This window comes from Galeopterus variegatus, unplaced genomic scaffold (genome assembly GCF_000696425.1).
Source record: "Galeopterus variegatus unplaced genomic scaffold, G_variegatus-3.0.2 Scaffold5262, whole genome shotgun sequence".
In the NCBI taxonomy this organism is placed as follows: Eukaryota; Metazoa; Chordata; class Mammalia; order Dermoptera; family Cynocephalidae; genus Galeopterus; species Galeopterus variegatus.
Window position 1 is genome coordinate 21,182 of NW_007731373.1, and position 21,674 is coordinate 42,855.

The window sequence follows — 21,674 nt, forward strand, 5'->3', positions numbered from 1 at the left end:
TACAGACCGGTTCCCGCTCACTGGCTGAGCGAGGTGCGGGCGCAGCACCGAGGGTTGCGATCCCGTTGCCGGTCCCGGTCCAGTACGGGCGCGACACTGAGGGTTGCGATCCGTTGCCGGACCCAAAATAAAGGAAAAAAAAAAAAAGAAAGAAACTATGCAGGAGAAAAAAAAAGTCAATAAATAGATTAATAGAAAACAAACCTAATTTAAATAATGAGTGAGGGAAAAATGAATATATGTGTGTTCAGAACAATGGGAACTGGTTATGTGCTAAATACAAAAAAATTCTACCTTGTTTTTTAATCAACTTGTATTTTGGTTTGGCTTTGTGGCCAATTCAGATAAGAGAATGGTTCATTATAATTTAGTATTGTTTGAATACTAATTATAAGGATTGTTTTCTATCACCTTAAAATGCCTCATAAAATTTTTCATCAAATATAATAAAAAATGAGATAGATTTTACCAACAAATTTTAGCTCACTTGGAAGAAAGGTGCTAAATTAATAATGGGAAATATTACAGTACCATTATATAATTCCCGGAAGGGTTAAACGGATTATTTCCTTAACTACTCTGAAAAGGCAGAAGACAAATTACTTGAAAACACAACATACTCATATCCCACTTTGTTTTAAGTGTGATACAAACGCAGTCAGCTGAACACTCTCTAAGAAGATTCATTTCAAACCTTCTCTGTCCAAAGTATTATACTAAGTGCTATGGGAATACAAACAAGGCTACTGATTGAGATGTGGTTAGTCCCTAACCCCATGGAAAAGAAGATACAGAGGTATGGTTTTCTATTTACATAAATCAATTTGGTTCCCCTTGGGAAATATCTGCATATATCAATATGTGTTTTTAGGATTACAAAAGAAATAATGCTACTATGGGTCTTAACAGACATTCACAAATTATTTTCAACATGCTTTATTATTTCCTGATAAGATGATGATACATACTTAAAGACCAAAAAAAAAAAAATAAAGCCATTTATTCAATGTTAAAAAAAAAAAAAAAGATGGTATTTCTTTGAATTTGGCAGTCATATTTTTGAGTCTACTTTTATTTCTATTGCCAACCTTCTGCTTCCAGCCCCAATATGATATATAAGCAGCCTAGTGTGAGGATTAATCAAAATCTTTACATTACTGATATGTGTAGCTTGAAATGATGAAAGTTAAGACATAAAACAAAGATTATCCGATGCTCTGCTGTGCATCACAATTATCCGTGGTGGGTATTTAGGTACCAAACCCCTCTCCTACTGATTTCAATTCTACAGGTTTAGGTGGTACTCAAGAAACTGTGGTTTTTAGATAGAACACATTTGGAGAAATAATTTCCGGAATTATCATTAATGCAGAATTAGAGTTCCTTATTTCCCTTTTACCTCTACCAGTTTCAAAAGTGCCAGAATTGTTATCATCTGTTTCGATGTTCCTGAAGAAACCACATGCTGATCTCCATGGTACATGTTCATCAACTATACACACCCATGTTTCTGCCCAATTCCCCCTAGACAGATAGATAGATGAATGGATAGATACGAAGGTAGACAGATATAAATAGATAGACCCACCTACCCATTTACTAAGAGGAGGTTCCAAAAAGTTCATGGAAAGATTTGTATTATCTTTCAATTCTATTTTCCATGAACTTTTTGAAGTACTTTCATATATATTAAAGAAAGCAGATATCCCACCTACAAATCAGAAAGTAGTTCCAGTGTTTCAACATCTTCTACATCTGAAAAACACTCTGAAATCAAAAGAAGAAAGCAGCTACTGAAAGAAATTCCCAGGAAAGTTTCCTGAAAGATTTTTATTACTAATAACAGTAGTTAGCTTACCTGCCATCCCGCTGAGCAGCACCACCTTCTGTTACTGTCTTGACAAATATTCCCAGCTTTTCAAGTCCAGCATCTGCTCCAACACCCATTCCAATAATACTTATACCAAGACCATCCTCGTCTATGGAAAAGAAAAAGGGGGGGAAAAAAGAAACAATCTAGGTTTTACACTAGTACATAATTAGCTGGTGAAGCCTATTTGCTGCTACTTATTTCTTCTTTATGCATAGGACATATGACTACGATATGCTTGCCTCAGCAGAATTTTTTTCTAAGCTGGGGAGTAAGGATATCAAATAAGATCCCCTAAAAGGTTTATGAGTTTAGTCTCATTTTAACACTTCAGTTGGGAATTCACTGTGGTTCAAGAAAAGGTAATAATTTCGTTACTAAATAATCAATCTGCCTTAAAACACAGACTCTCTAAATAACCTCATAAATTATTTGGGGAATAAATGCACATATACTCAAACACATATATTTTAAATAAATGTGATCAGACCATATCTGGAATTTGTCCTTTATTCGTGTGGTCTTTTCTTTTTTACTCGTCCATTCATGTTAATAAGATAGTATATGTCTTTGAGTATTTTCCTCTGTGCTACTATACAAGTATGTATACTTATAAACAGTTGCAATACATACATACATACAATATACATATACACACGCATATATATTTGGCTTGTACTTCCTTCCATTTGCTTTACACAAATAAAATTATATCTACTTCTCTCTGTAACTTACTTTTTAAAATTCAATGATACCTTGTGAGTATCAACTTAACATCACTCTAAATCACGTCTAATGACTGCGTAATATTTCATAGTGAGATGGCATCAAAACGCAGCCAATCTCTATTGACAGGCACTCACTTTTGTTTCCATTTTACTGGCCCTGTGAAGAATACTGACAAACAGTTGCACTTATTTTTTAATTTACTTATAAATCATACATTTGTCCATATTTCCATTTGTCTTTTATGTGAACATATATAGTGTAAGAACAATGAAAGAAGAGACACTATTTTGTATATCACATTTTTTCATTAACATTCAAGGTTATTTTCTGATAGCATCAAAGTCTTTGTATTCGTGGTTTATTAGCAGCATAAAAAATAGATACTAGATAATCAACAGTGATGGATTATTTAAGGAAAACTGGCCTATATACTCAATGGAATGCTTGCTGCTTTTAAAAGACTTCAGCAACAACCTCTACTAAGTATTCTTAATTAGATTCTTTTGAAGAGGGTTCATCTTATTGATTATTACTTGTCACCAATTTCTGCTTTAAGTATCTCTAAGTACAATTCACAATCCTACATCTTTATTCTACTTATGTTTAAAAAGATGTCATTTGGCAAAAGTGTGACTTGTTTGCTCAGCTGTATGCTAAAGGAATCTTTATAGCTTTCCCTGAATGAGTTTTCTCATGTGAACCCCAGCTAAAGGCATTTCCACATTGATTCTAGGCATAGGTATCTCTCCAGTGTGAGAAATTTTATGTTGACTCATGTATGAGTGATCACCGAAGACTTTTTTCATTCATTACATTTATTTATTTATTTTTATTTTGTTGGCAGCTGGAGGGTAACAAGGATTTGAATCCTTCATCTTAGTGTTACAATTATTCATTACATTTAGAAGGTTTGCATACATGTGATTTCTCATATTATTTCATTCAAATTGTTTCTCTGGTATAAATACTCTTATGTTCATCAAAAGGATTTCTCTTGCTAACGTTTCTTCTACGTTCATTACAGTTTTAGAGTTTCTCCCCAGGATGAGTTTTCTTATGCATGTGAGGGTTACATGTGTGCTGAAGGCTCATTCATATGAGTTACATGCATAGGGTTTCTTCTCTCGCATCTGTCTCTCCTGTGTATATAAAGGTTAGCTGATGGCTAAATTCTTGTTCACGTTTACCACATTCATAGAGTTTTGCCACTGTGTGAATTTCTTCATGTTGATGAGGCAAGAATGATTACTGAAAGCCTTCCCACAGTGTTTACATCCATATAAGCTTTTCCCCCCAGTGTGTTACTCTTGTGTTGTTTAAGAAGTAACTGTAGACTCTTCTACATTGAATAATGCCATTGAATTTCTCTCCTGTATGAAATTTTTGGTGTATATAAGTATTTGCATTCTGGCTGAATTCTTGCTCACATTCGTTATACTTACAGGGTTTCTATTCATTATGATTTTTTTTTATCATATGTCAAGCCTATGATGAGCTATGAGTGAAACTTTCTCATACTCATTACACTCAAAGGGCTCCTCTCAGATGTGAAATCTATGTGCTGTGATGCCATTAAATAGCTTCTTCCTGCAACTGTCCTGTGTGAAAATCACCTCTTGGTAACAACTCCATTTTCCCTGCAGGGTAAAATCTTCTTTCTTCCTTCCATTACTACTTTCATTGTTCTAACTGGACAATTACTTCATATCTGCAGAGCTGAAAACTGGTTGTAGGAAAAGCAACATTAACTTGAGCCATCTTCAGTTCTAGTGCAGACTACCTACAATGACAAGGTGATGACTGAAGGAAGGGCAATACAAGGAAGAGCACAATCAACCCTCAGACATCAGATGACTGATGTTCAAGCATTCATCTCTGAGATGTGTCAAGTATGGGTGAAGTCCAGAGCTGCACACGAAGGCCACTGATAACTGGCTGCACTGTTAAGAACACAGCAGCCCCCGTCTTTCTCTGCAAACACTCCTAGAGAAAGGCAAAGCACTAAATAGGCAAAACACCAGGAAGAGACAGGCTATGTTACTATGGAAGATGCTACCAGCATACTCTGGAACTCAAAGCTTATTTTTTCTCTCAGGAAAGGAGCCCATGTTGGTTTAGCATTCCCCTCTTTACTAGTGAGACTTGAGCCTGTATTCGTAGGGGTGTAGGTCATTAGATTTCCTCTTCAGAAAACTGCCAATTCTTCTACTGAGCCATATCTGTTTCTTTTTTGCTGGTAATTTGCAAGGATTCTTAGCATATTATAGATATTAACTCTTTGCCATCTATAATATACATCCTCCCCCCTACTGCCAAATTTCTTATTTATCTATTAGCTTTGTTCGACATAAGGGATGTTAAAATTAAAATTTTGGATGATTGAATTGGCCTATTTTTTCTTTTCTAACTTCTGATTTCCCATTTTGGTTAAGCCCCTCTTCCCACAAGCCTAAATAATATATGTAATCTTAAAAATTTTCTTCAAATATCTTTATTTTTAATATTTAATTATTTAATTCATGTAAAATTTTTTACATATGATGAAATAAATGTGTCCAACTTCATATTCTTCCAGATAGATACTCAGTTATGCCAGCACAATTTTTAAAGCATGCTGTTCCTGTAAGTTGAAATATGCATGTCATGAAATAAATTCTCATGTGTACTAACACCTTAATCTGAATTTTCTATTTTGTTCCACAGATCAATTACTATGTGATTAGAATTTATTCTAATTACAGAAGCTTTATATTATGTTCAGATATTTGGTAAATTAAGTCCTTCCTATTCTTTTTCATACTCTCTTTAGATCTGTATTTTTCCATATAAAATGTAATATTATTTTGCGCAGTCCCCTCTCCCTACCCAACCTTGTTGGCAGTTTTATTTGAACTACACTAAATTTATATATTAATATAGAGAGAGACTTTTCTATACCGAATCTTCCCATCCAAGAATATGGTATATCTTTCAATTTGCTTAGATCTTATGTCTTTCAAAAAAATTTATTATTTTTTAGAAAAGTTCTACGTTTTTCTTAGTAAGAAATTTAATAAATATTTTGTTTGATGCTATTGTAAACAAAATATTTTTTTCCATTTTCTTTTCTAGGTTTTTAATGTGACTACAGAGAAAAAACTACTAATTGTTTAACATGTATCTTGGATCTGACCTACTTCACAAATTATGTTACCAATTTTAATATTTTTAAATTAAAAATCAATTTGGTTTTCTAGATAGATACAGATGTGGATATGCATATGAGTATGGATACAGATATAGATATTCAGGAAAAGGTGATGCTTTTCATCTTTTATTTCCTGTTGCTTATAGTGATTATTCCATTTAAGGATATTTGACTACTGGTCAATTGAAATACTGAAATATCATTGAATTGGATAATTGAAATATCTTCAGTGTATCCTCAAATTAAAAATAAAATTCTCTGTTGATATTTGACCTATAATTCACATAGTATTTAGGCAGTTTCCATCAAGTGCTAATTTACATACAATTTTTATTTGAAATGGCTAAATGTTATAATATATCTTTTCATATGACCATAGACTTTTTCTTTTAAATTTTATGTGGATAAATTTTCTAATAACAAACAACCTTGTATGCTTGTATATAAAACCCTATTTGGTCTTAATGTAATTTTCCCTTTAAATATTTCTATATTTGATATTTTATTTCACTTAGAATTTTAAAACAAAAATCTATAATTGGAGTTATATTATCTATAGCAATCGAAATTTTTTGTAGCATATTAGTTTTGAGTGTAAACTGTTAATACATTGTTTCGATGTAATGAATTAGAGTTTTCCTTCATTTTCTATGATGTTAAATAACAACAGTTTTATTTGTTTTTTAAAGTACAATCTGGTTCTCATTACTTGTTACTGTCTTATATTTAGTCACCATTATAGTTTCTTCCATGGCAATTACTCCATTTTACTTGCATTGATTTTGATAATGGATTTGGGGGGGGGGGGCGTTGGGGATTAATTCTTTCTAGGTATTTACCATTTTTCCCACAGAAATTCAGTAAATTACTACTCCCTAATACTGTATATTTGTATATGTTTGCTTTCCACTCCTAATTTGCATATGTTTGTTTTCAATTTTCTTCAGTCAGTACTGTACAGGATTGATATATTTTATAGATCTATTCAATGAAAAGTTTTTGCATTAACTCGTTTTACCATTTTTTCTTTTCTATCATTAATTTTATTTTCAGTTATGTTATTCTCCCTTCCTAGTTTGATTATTCTGTTTACATTTTCTGATTTCTAAGAAAAGTTCTTTCTTCATTTACTTTTTTTTTTTAAAAAAAAGAAGTTAACAATATAACTTTTCTTCTGAGTAAGGCTTTTGGCTGTGTGTTACAAATTTTTAAAGTGTAAGCCTTTCCAAAATGGTTTAGATTATTAGTTTTAATTTTCTCTTTGATCAAACATCTATCTAGAAATGTAATTACCAAATTCTCAATATATTAAAGGGACTCTTAAAATTTTTTCCAAAGAATAAGATTTTCTTTATAGCTTTAAATTCAAGTTGATTATATTAATCCACTCTTCTATATCCTTTCTTATTTTCTGTCTATAGATTTGTCCAGTTCTGAAAGAAATATACTCAAATCTCCAATAGCTGTATTTCTTTTGATTACTTTCTAGTTTAATTTTTTTTAGTATTTATTTTTGTTTTATTTATTTATTTTTCATTTTCTAGTTTAATTTTATTTTAGTCTTTTTTTTTTTTTTTTTTTTTTTGTAACTGGTTGGCCAGTTAACTAACTTGGTTACAGCGTGGTGTTGATAACACGAGAGTCAAGAGTTTGGATCCCCATACTGGCCAGCTGCCAAAAAAAAAAATTATTATAATGATAATTTTCAGTATGAAATATAGCATACATACAAAAGAGTTCACAAAACTATTATCAACAGAACATTATGTTAAAGAACAAAAATAAAACAAATATCCATAGACCAACGAAGACATAGAATATTACCAACACCCTAAAAGCCCACTATGTGTCCCTCCCTGATATCCTAACTCTTCCCTTAGTGACCATATCCTAATTACTGTGCTAAGCTAATCATTCCCTCCTTTTTTAATACTGCATTTTTGAAAGGGAAAAAAAAAAAAAAAAAAAAACACTTATTTGTGTATCTCTAAACAATACACTGTTAAATTTTTCCTGGTTTTGAAATTTAAATAAATGTAATTATACTGAAATACTTTTTTCTATGGTATGGTTTTTTAACTTTCCAACTTCACATTCATAAGAATCATACATACTTCTGCATAAACTGTGACTCATTCATTTTTACTGCTGAGTAATATTTTATGGACTAGATATGCTACAACTTATAGACCCTTTCTTACCAATGATGAAGATTAGTACTGTTTTCAGTTTTTGCTATTAAAAGCAATACCACAGCCCACAACAAAATCCAGCTGTATTTGTATGGCCTGTGAGCTAAGAATGGTTTTAACATTTTTAAATGTATGAAAAATGTAAGTAATATTCTTTTATTTACTTTAACCTTGAATGAAAGTATCTTTTAACAGGAGTGGTCAGTCAGTCATATTTAGCATAATGGCTGGCATTCTTCATATATTTTTCATCCAAGCAATTTTATGTTTAATACTTACAAAGTTTTCACTTCTTTTTAACTTATCTCCACTGTTTTCAACTAGTTGCTCTTTGTTTCTTTTCCTCCCTCCTAATTGGGAAGTAAATTACTGAGATAAGATAAGTGGGTGATGTGTTCTTTAAATCCTTACCAAACAGCAAATTCCTTTCTTTAACCAGGATAAGTAAATGCTCTCTGGGATGGATAGAGAATTCTTGGATTACCATCTTTTTATTCTTAGTGGTATGTGAAATTACATGTACCTCTCAGAGCTTTTAGTGTTGCAAATAAGAAGTCTAATTTTTTCACCTTTGCAAGCACCTTTGCCTAATTGTTTGCTTTGTTTTTATGGCCTGGTATTTGGCAAGATTTTCACTTTATCTCTGAACATTAGGATTTTTCCCAGGCTATACCCGTGTGGGATCGGTTTGATTTTTTTTCAGCCCTCTCACTCACAGCTGATAAGCCCTTTCTAAATATGAGGTTTGGGTCTTTTTTTCAGCTCAAGAAAACTGTATTTTATTATTTACTATGTCTCTCTTCCTCCACTATCTTTTCCCCTTCTGTTGCCGACAATTTATATATTGGGGCTCCTTCATGATTTTTCTTGGATTTTTGTTCTGTCATTTGACAATCAGTTGGGAAATTTCTTACACTTGATCTTCAAGGTCACCAATTCGAGTCTCAACAATAACCACCCTTTTCTCATCAATTCCTCTAGTAAAATTTTTCTTTTGAAAAATTCAGGAATTTTTTGTTGCTAATTTGCTTTGAATGTCTTTTTTAAGCCATACTTGAAAATCCTTGAGTAGGTTTTTATTTCTTTCCTTTTTGTTATTTAAGTTATCATCCATTTGTTCTGCTTTTTTTCCAAAGACTCTCCAATATGTTATTTTTCTGTTCATGCTCACAGTCCAGACCCTGGGTGCCCATCGTCCATGAGGATAAACACGGCAGTCTCCACTCCCATGGTTAGCAGTTACTGCAGCAGGCAGACTGTCTTTCCAGGAAGAGAAATCAAGATGAAGCCCCCCTGCTCCCTCTTCTCCCTGCTTTTCAGCCTTCTCCCCTCCAAGAAGGGGAGGATGTAGTCCTATTATTTATATTCCTGGATTCAAATGCCCTCTTCCAAGTGTCTGTAATTTTCCAAAGGCTAATGTGGGCATTCCCCATACCTATCATAATTTGAGCCTAACCGTGACTATTCTACCCCCACACCAAAAAAAAAGAAAAGAAAAGAAAAACAACCATCTGTCCCAAGCTCTCACTTATACAAACTCTCTCTGGGCTCTCACCTGCATCAGCCCTTTACAGGAACACCAACAAAGCATTAGACCTCATTCATACCTCCCCATCCTAACCACCATCCCAACTAGCTTAAGTTAGGTGAGTTTCAGTTGGGAGCGGGAGGAAGGAGAGAGTCTTTCAACCCACCATATACCCAGAATCCATATCAATTCTTTCTGAAACTTAAATAAGATCCTCTGTGAGAACTGTGAGGGTACTTCAAAAAGTTCATAGAAAAATGGAATAAAAAGATAATGCAAATCTTTCTACAAAACTTTTGAAGACTCCTTGGCAAAACTTTATCCAATCCTTAGGAAAAAAAGGCTACACTTTGGAAAAATTGTTCTGCATTACAGTATTAACATAGCAACATAATGATATTATAAACACTGTAGTATTCATGTACCTTTCTCTAGTTCCACTGGGAAAAGTTCCAGCTTTTCTACACGCTTTTCAAGTTCATACTCGGCTGAAGCAGCCACAGGGTCAACTTCATCATTTCTCCTGTCATAGTCTTCATTGGAGTATGTGTTGAAAACCTGTAGTAAGAGGCCAACAACAAGATGACAATGCAAAAAAGATGGCTTTTTTAATTTTTTAAAAAATCTGCTGGTTGTTTTATCGTTAAAATCAATTGAGATGTTAAGAAAAGGAAAACTGAATCAAAATAAAAATAACTTACTAATTTAAAAAATGTATGAGTCATTCTACCACTTTTAATAATTTAAGAGACAACAGTAGGCACAGAATACATTATTAAATAGCAATATTCATCACCTTTTTATAGAATCAGAATATACCATATTAGCTACAACGCTCTACTGTTTCTGATAAAACTAAGGTAAAGCATCTTGAAGCAAAACACACAATGAACTTGATGATCTGACCTATACTGGCCCCAAAGTTGTACTATGACAATACCGTAATTATATTTCAAGCACAGAATCATTGAAATATTTCTATTCTATGCTGTTCTGGGCTATGTTAAAGTGCTCTCATCTATCTTCTCTCATTTTACTTACATATAGATTTAAATTAAATTCTCATTGAATCTTTCTACGAAATAACTATCAAAATATTACTCAAGAGCTGTAGAACAAACAGGTTATTGACAATTCTTTATTTCTGAACCAGATCATTCAAAAGACCACTAAATGTGGCCATTAGATGTAGCCATAAGAAACTTGATTTTCCATATTTCTGCTGAAATAGTTTTATTTGAAAAGGAAATGAAATAGTTATCCAATCCCTCTCTTAATACACTGAAGATATATTTTTTTTTCCTTTTTTTTTCGTGTCCGGCAACAGATCGCAACCCTCAGTGTCGCGCCCATACCGGACCGGGACCGGCAACGGGATCGCAACCCTCGGTGTTGCTCCCGCACCTCGCTCAGCCAGTGAGCAGGAACCGGTCTGTATGTGGGATCCTAACCCTCGGCGCTCCAAGCGGCACACTGTAGCAGTGCGCCACCGGGCCGGCCCCCCACTGAAGATATTTAAAAGAAAGAAATGTATAATTCATCAAGTTCAACTAATATGTATAATAAAAACACACATTTTCAGTTAAATTCAATAATTTTAAACATCTAAAATAAACTGCCTGAGAAAAACTATTTAAGTCCCCCCCCCAAAATCTTAAAATCTAGGAGTGAGTTTTTGAAATATACACATAAGCAGTCATAATAAAAATAGATAAGAGAACAGAAGGTCAAAGATGAAAGAAATTATATCTATTTTGCCTATAAAGCTGGCCCTTCTAGTCCAGGTATGCTTTACATTCATATTATTAGAAAACTGGCAATTCTTATATTCTTTATAAGGGTACTTCAAAAAGCTCACAGAAAAATAGAATTAAAAGATAATACAAATCTTTCCATGAACTTTTTGAAGTACCCTCATATACAGTAGTCTATAAATCAAGAATACACATTGCCTCTATAGAAGAGATATAGTGTGGTTCCTAAAGTTATATATTTCTCAAAATATATCATTTGTAGAGTTTGCACCTGAGTGGATACTGTTTTTCTTCCTCACTTTCAACATGTTTTCATAGCCTCAGGCCACTGGGATCCTCATTTGGTCTCTGCCACATTTTTCTACCATAATAAATATTACTTCATGAAAATGTACATTTCCCATACTATGGCATTTGCATTTTTAATTTTTATTTCTCTTTTCATAAAATATGCTTCCTATACCTGCTTCCATAGTACCCTATGATACTTTCCTTACATTGTTAGACTAATGACTTTCTCTTAGACAGCTCTTTTGATCTTTCACTTCCCTTATATTTTTTGGTAATCACTTATTCACATTTATTCATTCAACAAAAATTTACATAGTACCAACTCTATGCCAGACATTGTGCTAGACAGTGGAGAAGGTACAGTCTCAATTTGGTCACAGCTTAGAAGAGACACAGAAACCAAAAGAAGCAACTACAATATAATGTGATAACTGTTGTAACAGAGGAATATACCAAGTAATTTTTTTAATTTGGCTGGGAAAGAAAAGAATTTTGTGGAGGGGAAGATATTTCAGTTGACTTTTGAAGAATAAAGTTATTTGCATATCTGAGTGTAGAAGAGGAGGAATGTATATTTCAAATATAAGAACCCAGACCAAAAAAAATATATATGCATATCTACACATATATAATGTATATACATAGAGTATATATATATACATACATACATATATGAGGGTACTTCAAAAAGTTTGCGGAAAGATTTGTAATATCTTTTAATTCTATATTTCCACAAACTTTCTGAAGTACCCACATGTGTGTACGTGCATATATACACAGTTTTTTTTAAAACATCAATAGTTGAGTGGACTACAATGCAACATGTCTAGAGGAATGAACTTTAACAACACACACACAAAAAGTTAGCAGGGCCTGAGTCTTACATGTCCTGGAAATCACTTACATGCCCTGGAAACCATTGGTAGGTATGACTGGAAATTATTCAACTAATGTTTGCCACTCATCTACTCCTGCTAATAGGTCCAAGTAAATGATTGCAGAATAAGGGTTTAAATGGTACTCATTCTGGAACACAGCTCAATTTCGCCAGTATGTAGTGAGTAAATATATAAATAAATAAATGTGTGTATGTAAAGGAAACATGGGAGAACTGTTTCAAATAAATTAACTCCTTCCTAACTTCTTTTTCAGGATCCCAAACACTCTGCTATTAAAATGTTCTTCCCCAATCAGGTTGGTTTATAAAGTTCATTTGAGGGTATTCTGAAGTTAAATAAAACAAACAAAAAACTACAAGACTACATATAGGAAAATGATACTTGTTGATACAGTTGGGATGTTATTGTCCCTGGAAAACTCATGTGGAAATCTGATCCTCAACGTCGCAGTGTTGGGAGTTGTTTGAGTCAACAGGGCGGATATCTGAAGAACCGATTAATACTCTCCCTGGAGGTCTGGGTTAGTGAGTGAGATCTCATTCTATTAGTCCCCACAAGAGCACTTGTTTAAATGACCCTGGCACCTCCCCTCTCTCTTGCTTCCTCTCGTCATGTGATCTGCTTGTACCCACCGGCTGCCTGCTGCTTTCTACCATGAGTAGAAGCAGCTTGAGGCCCATGCCAGATGCAACTGTTCCTGAATTGTAAACCAAGTAAACCTCTTTCTTTATAAATTATCAGTTTCAGGTATTCTGTTATAGCAACACAAAAATAGACTAATATTCTTGTGTAATTCTGAGGTCTCTAGCAATCAGATGACTATACCACCATTTCATTCTGTAGAAAATAAATAATGTAAGATACTCTTCATTTTCAGTTTGCTAACCGTCAGGTAAATTACATGGGCATGCAGGAAAAAACTATAAATAATGCAAAAACCAAAGGCAGATTCATTATTTGTAAACTGAACTATTGTTTACTTGGAAAATCCAAGAAATTTAATAGAAAAACTATTAAAAACAATAAGAGTTCAATAAAGCAAGGTAATTTTTAAAAAGCAATCATGCAAAAAACCCTAGCTTCGGAAAATATAATAAAAGATCAGAAACTATAAAATACCCAATAATTACTAAAAATAAATGTGCAAAGACTTCCTTCTCTATAAACCTTAACTGAAAAACACAAAAAGCCCTGAGTAAGTATAATCCCATATTATTTTCCTGAATTAAAATCCATAACATTGTAAAGATATCCATGCTCCCAAATTACCATAAATGTCAGTTTCCCCCAATTTAATTTATGAATTCGGAACAATCAAAATTAAAATCTCACATACATTTTTCATGGAAACGAAAAAGCTGTTTGAAAAAGAAGAATAAGGATGAAAGGAAAAGAGGAAAATAAGAATAAGGATCTAGGCCCTACTGATATCAAAACATTAAAACTTCATTTTACAACAAAATAAAACTTCATTTATTAAGGCAATGTAGTTTTGGCACTGGGGTAGATTTATTTTTATATTCTATTCCACTCCTCTTCTTTTCTAATCAAACAAGTGACAGTGGTCTATTTAATAAAAAGTATGGAAAGAATTACATATCCATCTGAAAAATACTCCTATTTAATATCATTAACAAAAATAGAATTCAGATTGGTTAAGGACAAGAATATATAAATACTACAAGTGCTAAAAGAACATATGTGACAATGTTTTACTAATAGGCTAGAGAGAGTTACAAATCCTAGAAATCCCAATGGAAATCAATAAACTATTCGATTAAAAATCAATGCTAAAAAACTCTATACGACAAATTATACCATAGTAGTTATGGAAAAAGTCACAGATTAGGAGAAAATATTGCCAAATATTAAGAGGAAATATGAATACAAAAAATATATAAATGGCTTTATCAACTCAAAAAGTTGCACATGTAAGTAGGAAAAGGAAACTGAGAATTCAACAAAGAAGATATACTAATGTCCAATAAATTATATAAAGGTGATCAACTTCATTAAAAATTAAGCAAACACAAATTAAAACAAGGAGATACTATGTATACACATTGATGAGTAGTTAAAAAAAAAAAAGATTTCAACATCCAGTGTTTGTGAGGATATAGGAAAAAGGATACTCTTGGGAAAACAAACCAAAATAAAATCCATAATTTGAAAATAGCAATCAACATTTTAAATGTGCCTTTGACCTAATTATGTGACATGTAAGTATTTAAAGAAATACTTACAAATGTGCAAAAAGATGTATGTGCAAGGAAATACATTATAGCACTATTTGTAATAACCAGAAGTGGGAAATTACCTAAATGTCCAGCGATAGAGATGATGGCTTGCTAAATTATGATATACACAAATGTGTGATTCTACACAGTGACTGAAGATATCTCTATCCCTGCTGACACAAAAGACTGCAATACAGACACTATTAAACCAAAAGAAAACATTGCAGGTAAGAATGAAGATAGAAATATTTCCAATTTGCATGATATCCTCAATTGGTTTGATCCCAATTTTAATTTAATTAAAGTCTCTTAAATTCCCTAGCTATGTAGCTCTTGCCAAGATGTAAAACTATGCTAAGCCTCAGTTTCCTTATTCACAAAGTGGCTATTATAATAATAATACCTACCCCATAAGGTTATTGTGAAAACGAAAGACATAAACCATGTAAGTGTACTTAGTTCAATGTGTTGAGAGGGAACGCTTTCCCAGACTAAGATGAGAGAATATCTCCCCAGATACCTACAACACATCTCATATTCTCTTTTATAAATAGGTTTTGAATATTTCATCCAGTATGATACTTAATGCCCTTTAAACAATAATCTGTACAACTAACTTGATATCAGAACAGAGAGGCCTAGCAAAATAAGTGTCCAGAGTAATGTGCTATCATTGTACAATGGTTCATCGCCTCCCATGCTCTTTGTTTTGCCTTGACCAGGAAGGACCTCAGAGACGAAAGGAAAGTTGACCTAGGCAAATACCTCCCCTTTCATCTATATGGCCTTGACTCTTTCAATTTTTTTATAATAGTTCTACAATTTTTACTTATATTACCTTAATTGCTCTGCAAAAATATGGATAATTAATCAAATAATAATCAGAGCCTCATCATAGTATTACTGCAACACAAAAACTCTAAAGGCCAGCAGCATCCTAGACCCCAATATTCAACATGATCAAGACAGACATATTTTTAGTTCCATCACCTTCACATTGTTTCTGTGTTATTTCACTGAGAAAAGCAATCAAAAGGATGTTTACATTTAAGACTTCTTGTTTCAGAGCCAACAAGCAATATTCTGTTCCTTGATCAAAAGAAACAAAACAAGACCTCATCCATTGCTTCACAGCAGAGACAGGCTTTCAGGGGTAACGAGTTTACAAACATTCTTAGCAAGGACATTTTTGAATGAGCAATCCAAGGCTATGAAAAACAAGTAAAGTAAAAATTTGCTTATTATAAGACTGCAACCAGAATCATTATCTTACTTACATTTTTGGTAGCTTGAGCTACAACACTTTTCTAAAACAACAGCAACACTTTTTCAACAATTACAAAAAGAAAAAAAAAAAAAAACCTCATTTCCTTTACTTCCTATGATACATTTTCTTTAATGAATGCAGGTCAAAATAAATTCAGCATTTACTATAAATACTGACTGGAAGGAATCTCCCACAAGGCTTCCACAGGGTCTCAGTCCCAGCTGTATTCTGTGTTCCGCTTAATCTTCCGGACACATCAAAGATGAAAAACGTTCCAGGTTGCAGCACGCTGTTTCAGACGATGGCTTGGCACAGTACGCTTCTGGAGATAAGCCAAGCATTCACATGCTTCCACAAACAGATTACACTCATCACAAGCTTCCTTGGCAGAACCCTAACTCACCTTCACATGATTTTTGTGGCTTTGCTAAAGAGGCTCTGAATGGGAAGTAACAGAAAGCATGGAGAAGACAGTCCATATCTTAAAGTTTTAAAAACAAAATTGGCAATAAACCATCCTCAGAAAGGAGGATCCTAACAGCCTTAGAGCAATGTGTAATCTCAATTTTCCTTTTCTTCCTCGCGAACCAAGGTTAGTTCACTGATTTACAATAGCAAGACCCAGGTAGTTTCTTGAATGCCCACTGTGTGTCAAAAAATATATTGGGTTCCTATTGCAAAATGAGGTAAGCCAAACCACAGTTCACAATTATTAGACACTTTGGGGTAAACATTGGCAGTACAAAAACATTCCAAATAGATGAAGGCTTTAGTCTCTTCCTCTATAATCTTGTGACACAGGGAGTGTGTTACAACATACAAAAAACTCAAACTAAATTTTGCTGCGTGTAAAAACATTGCTGAGCAAGAAGATGCAAAAACTAGACTCACAGGCCTATCTCATAAACTCAGTAAAATCCCCAGATTTCTGTCCTTAAGTCATTTTGAAAAGTAAGCTGCGTGAAAAGTTTACTTAAAGCAGTTGCAACCATATTCTACAGTAGGATGCATCCAACCTTCCAACTGGATCACTCAGCAGACTCCTACATACCAGAAAACAGGACCAAATGGAGTAGTACAGTTAGGTGTTGCTCCAAAAGCTGCTAACTTGCTGGCTTTGCCTGACTTAAAGTCCATTCGCATAAAATTTTTTGTTGTTGTTGTTAATTGAAACATAATTGATTGTATATATCTGTGGGGTACAGCGTTGAATACCTTTGTGTGCTATGTGATGCTCAAATCAGGATAATCACTATATTTATCATTACACAGTGCAATCATTTTTACAATAGTATTTCTAGGGCTAACCCACATATCTACAACATCACTAACTTCAACAATTTTTTATACCATACCTAATGTTAGTAAACCATCTCGTGTAGACTTAGAGTACCCATCTTGAAGTATAGACGTCTAATTATGGTTTTCAAATACTAACTAATCCTAGAGTGTGAATTCATAATTGGCTAATTAAAGGCTCCTAAGACAAAATTATCGCCATATACATTATGTTGTATATGCTGAAATAATTTGAAGTAAATTACAGACAATATGAACTTTGCACAAATTATCTTTAACTCTTTACAAACTGATCCAGTAAGGCAGAAAAGGGTAAAGAGTGTCCATTTTTCATATTTTTACATGAGAAACTTGAAGTTCAGAGGACAATACACATACTGTATATAAGGATAATTAATTGAACACAAAGTCCACAACGACAAAAGCTTTATTTCACTAAATGTAAACCTAGTGCTTTCATGGATTTCCAAAGCAAAGTTAAAAAACAAAAAACAAAACACACACACACATTGCATGATGGGAGGTAGAGATGATGATAGCTCAAAAGATCACACAAAGAAGCCTATATTTCTGTCAGGGTTCTCCAGAGAAACAGAACCAATTGGATGTGTGCATGTTTATTTTAGACAAAGAATATTTTTAAAATTTTATTTATATTAAAATGAGTTCTTTTTAACGGCCGGCCCGGTGGTGCACTGGAGAGTGCGCCACTTGGGAGCGTGGCAGCGCTCCCGCTGAGGGTTCGGATCCCATGTGGAGACCGGTTCCCGCTCACTGGCTGAGCGCGGTGCGGGCGCAACACCGAGGGTTGCGATCCCGTTGCCAGTCCCCAGTACAGGCATGACATCGAGGGTTGCGATCCCATTACCGGTCAGTAAAAAAAGACAAAAAGGAAAAAAAAAAAATGAGTTCTTTTTAAGAACTGGCTCATGTTACTGTGGAGGCTGGCAAGTCCAAAATCCACAGGACAGTCCAGGAGGCTGAGGCCTGAATAATGAATGGCAAGATAAGGTTAAAAGGGAAGAAGCACTTGAGGGTAGCTATGCCAACTGGTAGACCCAGAAAAAGTTGATATAGTTTGAGGCCAAAGGCTGGCAGATTTCCCTCCTCATCAGTGAAGGTCAGCCTCTTTTTATGAAGGTCTTCAACTGATTAGATGAGGCCCACCCATACCATGGGGGTAATCTACTGATTTAAATGTTGATCTCATCTAAAAATACCTTCATAGAAACATACAGAATAATGTTTGCCCAAATATCTGGGTGGTGGCCTACCCAAGTTAACACACAAAATTAGCCAACACAAAGCCCTTAAAACAGAATATTCTCTGGCTGTAAAAACTGGACTTTTTGGCATTTGACAAAGATAGTTAGAGGAATATGCTTTTCTTAAAAGTATGTAGCGGGCTGGCTGCTTAGCTCAGCTGGTTAGAGTGCAGTATTATAACATGAAGGTCAAAGGTTCAGATCCCCATACTAGGCAGCCACACACACACAAAAAAAAATGTATGGAGAAATAAGACCAGAGGTTTATACCCACATTTTATTCAGATACATCTGACAGGTTAAAGCATTTCACATGGATAATACTATTATTTCCATACTTAAACTCCTAAGTTAGAAAAGAAAAAGCCAACCTAGCTGGGACTGCAGCAGAAAAGAGTGCTCAGGAGAAACTGCACTTGGCCCTCATGTGAAGAGCAGTGAACAATGAGAACTTGGGCCGCCAAGCTCCGTGGGCTTGGTCAACTCACTGGGTCTCTCTAAAGCTCGGGTTCTTTTGGGCAAGAAGGCAGGACCAATTCTGATACCCAGGCTGCTGCATGCTAGAATCTATTCACAACTCTGACACCTAATCAAAATTCTTGTCACTACATATCACTCTGATGACAATTCTTTAACTATTCACACCTACATTTGATGGTAAGTTAATTAGAAGCATGAATTCTGAGTTGTGGCTTCTTTATATCAAATTATCTGTTCAACTTTTTTAACATTACCACATAAATATGCAATCCTACGGAGTCTTTGAGGAATGGATCATCTAGGATCCATATTTCCATTTAGATGAGATCACGATGTTTTTTACATAGTTTAGCTTTTAGTTAATTTTACCACTTTACTAGTTTTGGTGACTCTTCATTCTTGTTACATCTAAATGGTCTAGTACGCATTATAAGTGCCAGATCAGAACACTTATTTCACTGCCCTCAGTTAAATATGGGTCAGAAATGTAGCCAAGACTAGGTAAAAGATAATACCCATAATCTACTATAGCAGGGAGAGGTTTCTGAGAGATCCCCACATTGGAGGGGGGAACTCCATGGGTTGGATGTGCTCCTTCACACTCATAAATCCACTTAATGACTCAAACTCTGGATTCAGCAAACTCTGAATTTTTTCCCCTCTTAATGTACAAAGAGGGGAAAAAATGTTGTGTGAAGATTAATATATGTAAAAATCATAGCATCTGAAAGTAAGAATAAGAAGTCAATTTATATTTGTTCATATAGACAGTAAGCTCACTTTGTAATCCATCTGAGCTAGCCAAATGAAAGGTAAACCAGTCTATCTACAGAGATGTTAGCGCTGCTGAACAGTATTTCCAGTTCTCCTACTGGGTACATCAGCATATTATATTTCTCCACCCTGTCTTGCTTTGGGGTGGAGCTATGTAAATAATTCTGGCCAGTGGATTTTGGACAGAGATGATGTGTGTCACTTTCACAATAAAGCAGTTTATTGTGGAGGCAAAACCTTCCAGTGTTTTCCTCTTCCTGTGTCTCTGTGATCTGAAACTACGTATGATAGAAATGGAGATTCCTGGGGCCGGCCCGGTGGCGCACTGGATAAGTGCGCCGCTTGGGAAGCGCGGCGGCGCTCCCGCCCGAGGGTTCGGATCCCACATGCAGACCGGTTCCCGCTCACTGGCTGAGCGAGGCGCGTAATAACTTCGTATAGCATACATTATACGAAGTTATACGAAGAGTTCAGAACTGTACAGGACAGTGTGCCTGCAGAAACCACTCCCTCGAACCTCCTCCCTTCACTGTGAGGAAGCCAGTCCCAGAGCTGGAAGCAGATACAAAGTCTAAGTCCCCGTATTCCCAATTCCCCAAGTCAGGAGAGGCACTTGAACCTAGCAAATGATAATTACAGTCACAGGAGTCACTAACAAATCCAAGTGTCCTAGCGGCACACACCAATCCCACTCATTACTGCTATGCTCACAAAAACACGCAAACCTTCCCACGCAGAAAATGAGAGTTAAGTGCCTCTTCTCTGATGTTCATTACTACCACACACAGGAAGGGACTCAAAGGGAGAAAGACAAGAAAACATATTAAGTGTTAATACGACACTACAAATAGACCATTTCTCTATGACATAGTTTGGGTCTCTCCCATCATCCAAAAAGCTTTAAAGCCTAAGTCAGACTACTTTATAATTGTAGAAAAACAGTAACAAAGTTGTGAAATTTATCATACTATGCTGAAGATTCCATAAATCTAAGTAACTGAGTGACTACAATGAATACAAAAAGCTTTCCTTTGATTCACAATAGACATGTAGCTATAGCACGGGTGAGAAATAAACAACTGGTTAGAAGATAATGGGATCATTCAGTAGGGCAATATAAACTAACCTATCTTAACTAGTCTAAAGGGACCATTTGTTCACTATAATTATGAATTTCAAAGATCCTATCTTGGTTTAAAAACACAAGAATTGGGGCCAAGAAGTACATCTGCTACCAGAAACCTTTCATCTCATTTTTAGTGAAAACATTAGTGATAACAAATCAGATAAACAACCCAGAGAGATCTCAGAAGCACAAATCCCAAGTAGGAGCTTTCCTGTCTGTTCTCAGTCTGAAGAGCCTAAGGGCTTCAGGAAGGAGACTGAATATCACCTCCACCATAGTGTGGTCCTAGATCTTCTTCCCAGTTTTTCCCCACACAGGACAGTGAGCACCCAGGGGAGGCTCTTTATAGTGGCATTGAACACGTTTTCCATAAGACCCACCTCTCATGTATTTCTTCCCTTACACAAATCAATACAGTTATCTAAGAGCTGAAGAAAGAGCAAGCAAACGGTCTTCAGAAGTCCTTAGTGAAGGTACTAGAAAAAGTAAATTATTCTGCTTAGTAGATCCTCTTATTTATAAATTTATAGTATTCTTTTTTTTTTTTTGGTCTTTTGTCTTTTTCCGTGTCCGGCAACGGATTGCAACCCTCAGTGTTGCCCCCGTACCGGACCGGGGACCGGCAACGGGATCGCAACCCTCAGTGTTGCTCCCGCGCCTCGCTCAGCCAGTGAGCGGGAACCGGTCTGTATGTGGGATCCAAACCCTCGGGCGGGAGCGCCGCCGCGCTTCCCAAGCGGCGCACTTATCCAGTGCGCCACCAGGCCAGCCCTAAA

The 21,674-nt window shown here is 35.0% G+C and overlaps 1 protein-coding gene across 1 annotated transcript; it reads right to left on the bottom strand.

Moving 5' to 3' along the window:
- Nucleotides 1–1,858: 1,858 nt before the first annotated feature.
- Nucleotides 1,859–17,091, bottom strand: LOC103604586 (neurabin-1-like; the record flags this gene model as incomplete). Its single annotated transcript, XM_008589158.1, has 4 exons — nt 17,006–17,091; nt 11,871–11,931; nt 9,932–10,064; nt 1,859–1,979 (listed from the first exon to the last, which is right to left on the bottom strand). Coding segments are annotated over exons 1-4 (401 nt in total), but the record flags the coding sequence as incomplete, so codon positions are not given.
- Between the last annotated feature and the right edge of the window lie 4,583 nt (nt 17,092–21,674).